At 46.1% G+C, this 9,552-nt stretch overlaps 1 protein-coding gene across 1 annotated transcript in view; it reads left to right on the top strand.

The window, feature by feature from the left end:
• Positions 1-4,866: 4,866 nt before the first annotated feature.
• The window catches only part of LOC128885009 (uncharacterized), a gene marked incomplete at its 5' end in the record, with an annotated part of 49,440 nt that continues 44,754 nt past the window's right edge, over positions 4,867-9,552 (top strand). The window contains one exon of the mRNA XM_054138745.1: positions 4,867-5,019. Coding sequence (XP_053994720.1) covers positions 4,867-5,019 — 153 coding nt within the window. The remainder of the gene's footprint in view (positions 5,020-9,552) is intronic.

Genomic DNA, 9,552 nt, shown 5'->3' with positions numbered 1-9,552 from the left:
AATGGGAATGAAAATAAATATCATTAGCGTAGGCGTAACTTGTGCAAGTTTTTTTCCGAAAACTGCCCACTACCGACGCACAGTCGGCTACAGGTGCAATAAATTGATCTTCGAGAGAAACGAAGGAAAATGCTGGTGGCGGCAGCGGCGAGGCCTTCGTTCACTTGTTAGTCGTCGCGTGTAGAAACACGATAGGTTCGTAGTAGTGACGATAGTTGGTAGGGGCGATCCCTAATGAGGATCCCCTACCATGGACTGCCGACCGACCGACCGCCGCAAAGTAAATGAGCAGGTGCCTCTGGTATGCGCCCCGCCTACGCTTTCCACTTGCTCTTGTCTTCTACACGAGTTGCCCAAGTGCCTCGTCCTTTTTTCCCTGCCTGCCAGGAGATACCATCGCGGAAAAGTGGTTCTTGATATACTACCAAAGTCGACCAGCTCCGACAAATTATTCGTATTCTTCCTCACCCGTTTCGAGAGTCGATTCCAGTCGAGTCGATTACATTAGAGCGTATTAAGCACGGCTGGTGTCATCATTCAGGATTAATACCTCGGTGAAACGGCTTGGCGTCTTCGTTAGCGGGTCGCTACATGGGACCCCTAAACGCGAGGATTTCTGAGATGGTGTTGGCAGGCATCACGATAGAGTTTTCAGAGCTCCTATGCAACATCCCATTTATATATTTCCACAGAAAATAATTTCTTCGTAAATTCTTTTTTCCTTTCCTTCGTCGGTGTTTACTCCCATACAGACCTAAGAGTGTTTGTTAAATTGTCAGTGGTAAAATGTAAGGTGCACGAGTGTTTCAACGATTAGAACTTCGTCAAGTTTGAACACAAAGGTTCGGGAAGACGTATTTGCACGATCGATCCTATTTGCCACTCGTCCATCTCGATCAGCGCGTTTACCTGCCGTCGTCGGTCGTTAGACTTTTCAACCTTGAAGGAAGACCTTCTCAAGGCGAGTAGACGCCGCGACACGTCCGGCTAAATCGGGAGGAGAGTTCTCGGAGCTAGACTCCTCTTCTGGAGTATATACGTGGCCGTGAAGTGGTCTTCGAGACAGAGCAAACGCGCGTGGCCTTTTTAAAATACGCGGCTCGTGCTGTGTTGCGTGTCCACGGTACGAACGTGCAGACGCGACCACGTGTTTGCTTAAAATTTCCAGGGCCGCTGCTGATCTCTCCATACACCAAAGTAGATCGAAATGATCGTACAATGTAAAGATAATATTCCACTATTCATACGATTAGTTTAATTTCGCGTTGTGCAGAGTGGGCATGAACATTATACAAATACATTAAAATATTTCATGCGGTGTGAAATTCTAATTAGGATCTGTATGGATACTCGCGATGCGTTGAAGAGTCGCGTTACCATTATAACGAGATTAGAACGAAAGCCGATCCTGCTCGTTCTCCAAGAGAAGTCATCCTCCGTCCTTCGTGGATCACGCGCTATTGGTGACACACGTACCGCTCGTTTCCTTTTTCTCGATCCTCTTTTGTGCCCACACCCGCTTCAGAGAAGGACAGACCTAACGCGTCCTACGGACCTTCGTCGCGGTATGTACTTAAATACGTGGAATGAGAAGTCTCCTCATCTCGGACGACCGACCGCGGTGCATCGTATCGTATTCTGCCGCCATTTGTCTTCGCGATCCGGGATTACGTTACCACGATGATACACGATGACATTTATTTTGGGATTTGTACGGGCCTGTCGTGGGCCCTTTTCTCCGCAGTGTATCTTGCGTGAACGCGTCTTTCGTCGGACTGCCTACGCGTTCGTCTTCTAATGATCAAAGAATATTCTCGAGCTTACAATTTTAATAGGGAAGAGTTATTATTTAGCAGGAAAGAAAGTTACCCATTCTGGTTGAGACTATACTCCGACACAAAAATGAAAAGGGATGCACCCAAAAGAGTCAAATAGAAACGAATTGTAGAGGATAAAAGTTCTCAACTAATAACACTTTTTATCCTTGGTTCATCCCTCGTAACTTTCACTCGTAAACCTTAATCTTCTTCCTAAAATTCGACATTGTTATCGATCACCGGATATTTACGACCCTTAACACGTCCGTTATCTAAACACAGCGCGACAGAAGATCGATCGTGGCTCGCGATCCGACAATTTAACAATCGCGCGAAGATTGTGTAAACGCAGATGCCGGTTAAGAAGCCACCCCTACCCCTCGAGATACGGAATAAAAAGGGAGCGCGTGGCAAAGATCAAACAGCTGGATCATCTCGTGCGTGCGTGCCTTTGGGTAAGGATCTTTTTCTTGCGGAAAAGGTGGGTACACGCTCGACCCAGGTGCAACTTCGGAAACCTTGGAAGGCGTGCGTGACAATGCGCGTATAGCGCGTGTGGGATTCGTCGTGACGTGAAAGTCGCTTGCGAGAAAAGAAAAGTACGGCTTCTCTCCCAACGGAAGATGACGTTCTTGCCCCCCTCTCTCTGGAACCGCAAGAAAAATGAAAAAATAAATCTATTAAATTCTCGAATATATTTACGTTCCGTAGTTTCATTTTTCTTTTAAGAAACACAATTTAACGACACGGTACTTTATATGAAATAAATAGCTAAAACGTGTCCACGAAATATATACATTTTTATTTACAATCATGCATCTTTGCTTAAAATTGTCTGGCATTTCTCGGATATGTATGAAGATTTCCTTTGGCACTCAAAGGGTTAAACTAGCAGGGGTAGCATACTCTGTTAATACCAACGTGGAAAACTTGCTGGAAAATGAAGTGAACGGGCGTTGAATGTATTTCACGGCACACGAGCTCCTAAAATAAATCGACTCGAGTATTCTGCACTTTACGGTTCTCCGTGCGGTATTGGACCGGCACGTCGGTTCTTCCGTTAAGAAAAAAGAGGAAAAAAGAAGGTAAATACCAGCGTCTAGAAAAAATTCAAATGGTCGAGCCGACTACTTAGCGAGTACTCTCGACATAGTGGACACGTGTCTAAAGCGTGGCTAGAACCTTAACCACGTGTCAATATCTCAAGGGACTTTTGTTTACGAAAGTCATAGATGAGGCGAGACGCGTTAGACATTTTTATCGAAGATCGCCAGGAAGAAGTCGCCGAGTACTTACTTACGCCTACCGTGTACACTGTACGGGCTAGAGCTAACACTTTTCGCGCGTAAGAAAAAAAAAAAAGTGTAACTAAAAAGACTCCGAAAGATAAAGTGTCGAAAAACGTGTTCTATGAACGTTTCACGATTGCAGGGGTGGTCGCTGGAGTCATCGAATTCTGTGTTTACCTACGAACGCGGTCGAAGTAAAAAAGAAACGCGGTCACGTGACCTCTCGAACGCACGCTTGTTGCACGCAGCTGATAAAAAACCGCGGTAGGCAAAAATGGATGCCACCGGTTCTACTCACTTGGTCGTGACGCGCAAGAAACGCACCGATCCCCGTTAATTCCTAGGATTCTTGGCGTCCAACGCGTACGTCGCGACGTTCCCTATCGAAGAGCTTTTGCGCGCGCAAGCACGCACCCTAGTCGCGTGGGCAGTCCCGAGCGGAGAAACCAGTAAAAGAGACTTCCCTCTCTGTCGTCTCGTTCCTTCTCTACCGCGGAACGAATCCACGGTTCTCCATCTCTGTCTGGCAATCGGTTACCTTGCCGGTAAAAACAGCACGAGGTGGTCGGTGGCGCGAACGAGGGTAGGGGGATAGGCGTGGTTCCATTCACGTAGGTGCACTCGGAAGTGATAGTGTACGTGCGCCCACCTCGCGCTTATCAAGCTTGGTTAGGCCGATGCGTACACGAAGAGGGGCGAGTCTTCCCGAACATCATCGGCGGTGGGGGTAGTTGACACGGGTTGAGTAGTGGGGAGAGAAGGGGAGTTAAGGTTCGCACACACGGGTATCGGTGGGGATGCCGCCTGCACACGTGTGGTGGAAGAGAGAGATGGAGCTTGAGAGAGGGGGCGAGGGAGTCGAACACGGCCGAAGGTGAAACCCGCGAGTCGACGTAGCCTCGCAGTCGGCGCGAGACCGCGCTACTGGAAGGGTCGGTGTGTCGTCATATATATATATATATATATATATGTGTGTATGTACGCAACGCCTCTCTCAGATTCTCTCTTTCCACCACTCTCGTTCACAGTCGCCGCACTCGAGACAAGCAACAGCGATCAAACAAAACCATTTGACCGACAGAGTTTAGAGATAACGCGAGGAGAGAAGAGACGAATCGTGGCAGCGTGTCGCGTACCACCCTTCTCTTGTCAGCTTGTACGCAAATCGGAGTACGAGGGTTGACTCGCACGCGATCGAACACGAAAACCCACCGATCGCTGTAGGATACATACGGTTCGATTGTCGTCGGAATTGTGATCCGAAGAAACGCACGATCGGTTTTGGATACCGACGGGGGACCGAAGAAGTCTGTGATTCCGATGTGCCTGGTTGTATATTATTTACGAAACGTAATTGGAGCGTGTTTGTGCTCGCGAACAGAACTGGGAAGTGCGTGCGCACAAACGTGTGTTCACCGAGCGAAGGATACGCTTTCCGTGACGATCGATCGTCTAGATCGGAGGGGAATCTGTAGATCCTCCGGGTTGTTCGTAGTGCCATTTCTTCGACAGGAGTAAATTAAGTCGATAGACGGAGACGTGTGCCGGTGCTGCTGTCGACAGATAGGAAAACGAAACGAATGATAAGACGCGTATTGTGTGTGATATTCGATCGCGATCGATCAACGGAGGATTGGTGTTGATTTGTTGTTTAATGTTAGCCGTATTATTATCTCTCGGGTTGTGTTGCCGTCCGTGGAAGAAACTCGTTGCGACGGGCCGGAGATGATCGCTGGCTGTGATAACGAACGCTTTTCGTTCGAGTAAGTTTAGTGCCTGCCTCTGTGATTCGTGACATTATTGCCGTCGCTAGTTACCTACAAAGCGCCCGTCGAGCCCTTCTAAGTGTCACACCCTGGAAGGAGTTGAATTTCGAGAGCATCGGATGCGCGGGAGCCTTTAACGACCACCAGGTAAGCCACTGCTAGGCGAGTTTCTTTCGTTCGAGTGCAACATAATTATTTGTCACTTTTTAAAATGTGTTATAGCTTGCCAAATTGAAACATGTGATTCAATAAAGTCTAGCGTAAACGACAATTGAAAGTTTCGAGATAAGAGTACGTGTTACATTGTGATTTTCTTTGCTTTATAATCGGAGTAAAGATGACTCTAGGAGTTCATTATTTCAAATAATACCTGAGATTACAATTTTTGTTGTATAAACGATACGATATATATCAATGATGTATGTGTACATACAAAAATGTTATCTCATTGATTAAAAAAAATGGCAAATAATTATTGTACTATAGTCAATACCACGTAATGTTGATATTGACGTAAATCGCTTCGAAGAGATCCACGCGTTATCTGTGATGTCAAGTGTCCAGTGCGACAGGGTTGTTCGACGATCGTTAAATCTTTACAATGTAATTATCGATACGAATCGACGAATCCATCGAATCGAAACTCGTGTGTTCAGTGGGATGTTATTCTTTTATGGAGTCGAAGATATAGTGGGTGTCGAGGTCCCATCGAAAGAAAAAATGAATAAAGAATATGTTGAAATTCAATCACTTTATATTTATTCACTTTTTTTTTTAAATATACGTGACAGATCCTATTTTAGTCACAAATTAGGATCGAATTTAAAATAATGACACGTTATATTTTGTCTTACGCCCTGTGCAAGTGTATAACGCGCCACTGCTCCGACACGTACAATTACACGAAAATAAAGTTTGATGTGAAAACAGTTTAGTAAATAAGCCAATAGTTGATATCAAAGCCTCTTTTTTTGTTCACCCTCTGTGGAGTGCGTTTATAATCCGTGTCACCACAACTCGCCTTCCCATCGTCGCGTGCGAGGGCGGTTTAGCATCGTTGCGCCCCAGGCTCGTTGGAGCGTCGCGGTGCTGAGCGTCGGAAGTAGAGCGGATGCGCGCGTTAGGGCGAACGCGTACGAACAGCTCTTTTTACGCTCGACCTTTTCCCTTCTACGACGACGTAACTGAATTTATAAACTCGTTTAAATTTACCATCGACAGATCAAACTGTCCATGCGAAGACGATTCTTTCTCTAGAAATTATTACGTTTCGATTCTTGAATTTGATTCATCTCCAACCTAATAAATATTACAATTCAAATTCAAGTTAAATCTTGTGCTTTAATCCTCGTCAGGGTAGAGACAGTTTTGAATAGTCTTAGTATAAATATGTTCGTATCGTGGGTGGGAAAAGTTCGAGTCTACCTCTTAAAACAAGTCGAGAAGTGTTTACTTAGCATGTAAGAAGGAATCGTGTTAAGCATATATTTTAAATTTAAATTTGTTCGACCCTTTATGTTCTCATAAAATGAGTTCACTTACTAAATTATTACAAAAATTTAAATAAGATCCAGGTTCCATGCACGATAATTAATTAATTATTTCTGGGTTTAATAGCCTCAGGTGCACAAATTAATTCATCGAAGATGTATGTTTAAGGTACGAAGCGAGTATACGATAAAATTAGTTCGAGTAGAGCGACGATAGATCGACAGGTGTACGCTTGAATTTAGGAGGGTAGACTTACCCTATACGCATATAGGGTTGACGCGCAATCATGGTATGCAGGTATTCCTCGAAACCCTACTTCTAAACATTTAAATCACACTGTCTCCGTTACTTTGTCGGAAAGCTCTGTTGCTCGTACAGTATGTACCTGCAGCGTCACACGTGCGAGGGTGGCTTAATGTCGGAAGTGGAGCGAACACGCGCGTCAGCTCAGCCACGTAGAACGATCTGCTACGACCAATCTCTTTTACGCGTGTCCCTTCACGGCTCGTGACTTTGATGCGCGTGCTAAGCGTGACGTACGCGTGCTAATCCTTTGTGTCGATGTTACTCGCATACGAGCACCCCGCGCAACCGTTCGACTAAAAATTCCCCCCGCGTAAAACGAAGTTCGCGGAGCAGATCTGAATTTAGTTCACCCTTTTCACCCACGTTTCCGTCGCGTCTTCGTTGCTTGTTTCGTCATAACGCAGATGTACAAATTTATCTAAATCTGTCTGGATAGGAACTCGCGAGTGTTCAAAATTAGAACTACCGTTCATCGGGTTTGACATCTTCAGACTTAAATTATTGCCACTGAAATCTCGAACTTTTAAGTCAAGGGATGCTTGCTTCGTTTACTAGTATCTTCAAGTAAAACAATCTTACAGCTCTGGGAAGATCTTAACAGAATAACTTTCGATGCTCGATTATTTAATTTCAAATCGATTAAAACACGAGCATTTTTTAAATAAAGTTGTTTAATCGAGCAAAATAACGTGTACTCTGACGTGGAAACGCAATCAGAGTTTATTGACGTTCGCAGTGGTCAACGCAACGCTAATCGTGCGAACCATGACTCTATTGTTTTAATCGGCCCTATATAACGACAAGTCAGCGCTGTTTCGTCGCGTGAGAAAGAGAGACGACGCGAGACAGTGCACCAGGTGTCAGGTGTCACGGCTGTCCGGTTTCGTTTGCAAACACGCAGAACAACAAAAACGTTTCTTGTCGATCCTTCTCGAGTGCTCTTCCAGGTGGTTGCCACTGGCGTGTGCTTCTGCGCGCCGCGAGAAAATATTGTTTTTGCTCGTTGACTCCATAAAACGCCACTCGAACTCGATTATTTTTTCCTTTCTTTTTTTTTTTTCTTCTTCTTTTTCCACGCCGTGAATCGTTAATATATCAACGAGGGGCACTGTTACCGCTACATTCTAGCGACAGCGTTTTTTGCGCGCTGTGTTAGCGCAACGCGGACGTCTGGACTTGCGCGACAGGCGTGCCAACGTATCCCTGCGTTCCATTGGTCACCGTTCTCCGTTCCATTGGTCTAATTCTGGTCTCATTGTAAGTCATTTGCACAGAGTGTAGATACACGCCCTTCGCAATGCCTGGCTCGTATAAAATCCGCGCTACGTTTTATGTATTTACAAGCTTGTTAATTCTGAATAATTATAGAAACACTAATCGAATATTAAATTACGTGGAAAGCGTCGAGTCTATGTAAAATTGAAAAGTTATCGGATATCGTATCTTTCGTAATTGAATCGTGTTTAAAAAAAACCTTACAATACAAATAGGAAACGTGAAATAGTAAATGAAATAAAAATTTGTCATTTTAAAAATGGTACGGTCAGCCTCGGTGAGCGAGACGAGTACATTTTATTGGCTGAAATGGAGTAAACGTGATCTGAAACGAGCACGGTTGGTAGGTAACCCTACTTGGGACCGATCTTCTCAGAGGTCGTACCAGCGAAAAAGATCGCGGAGCGCCGCCCATCGGGCGACTTGTCATTCGTCGATCCGTATCTTCGTCGACGATTTATCGTGCTTTATGCACATATTCGCGCCCGCCGGTCGCTTGAGCGTTGCTTACGCGCCGCATGCGGGCAGCTGCATCAAGACCAGGGCCGTCCTGCGCATAATGATACATTGCGCCGGACATGAAAGTTATAAGCTTTAATTCGAGGCTCGCGCGATTCCCCGTACGGTGACCGTATATCGATCGCCAATTTGCTATGCAGATCCAAGGCCCTTTCGGTGCGCTCCCTGATGCAGCCCCTGCAATCTTCCCCCTGTCTCCAGCCCCTTCCCTCGTCTCTCGTAAGAGCCCTCTTGCTCTTTTCATCGCGGCGGGAACAGTCGCCGCGCAGAAATAGAATAAGCGAGGATTAAAGTGCGCGCTATCTTCGCCGATAAGATTATACGTGGCTCGGATCCGAAGACGATTACGCGCAGGGCTTGTCGTTTGCCCGGTTCTCTCGTCTCCCGTCGATGCTCACGACCTACAGGGGCGTTCGCGAAAACTTATGCCCGATTCCCATCGGAGATTGGCAACCCTCTATTCAAGTAACAGACAACGAATAAAAACATCCTCCAGCGATGTTCGAGCCTTCCGGTTCGGGAAATCTCTCGTAAGAGTATACATATACTTGTTAAGAATGTACTTAGTTAATGGTTCGCGACTTTATGGATGAACGATGTTTTTTTGCAATATTTACGTCTACCGACTGTGTATCGAGTAAGGGAAAATTGATGGTCCGATGAAGCCCTAACTCGTTCTGTGTCTGGATTTCCACGGAGGTTGTAGCAAGGCGAATTCGCGTGGTGTCGATAAATCGATCCCGGCTGATTGAACCGGATCCACGGATGAAATGAACGTCTTCCTCGGGCGGCCGCAGACCCACGCTGGCCGCAAGAAGAGAAAGAGAAAACGATCGGGACCGGTATCGGGATCGTTGCCGATTCGTTCGTTCGTGCGGGATGTTCGAACATGAGCAATCTCTTGTGGCGCGGCGCCGCAATTAGGAAATCCATTTGGCGTAATTGCGCGAACGAGCGCTGCTCGCCCGGTAGCTCGCCGCTGCGCAGCTACCGCGCTTAATCAAACGCCCGTAGTCATCCACTTGGCCATTTACCTATACCTATAGACCAGTGGTTCTTCACCTTTTTAAGCATGCCGCACGCTTTAGA

Source organism: Hylaeus volcanicus, chromosome 2 (genome assembly GCF_026283585.1).
Source record: "Hylaeus volcanicus isolate JK05 chromosome 2, UHH_iyHylVolc1.0_haploid, whole genome shotgun sequence".
In the NCBI taxonomy this organism is placed as follows: domain Eukaryota; kingdom Metazoa; phylum Arthropoda; class Insecta; order Hymenoptera; family Colletidae; genus Hylaeus; species Hylaeus volcanicus.
This window is presented reverse-complemented; position numbering and strand designations above follow the sequence as displayed.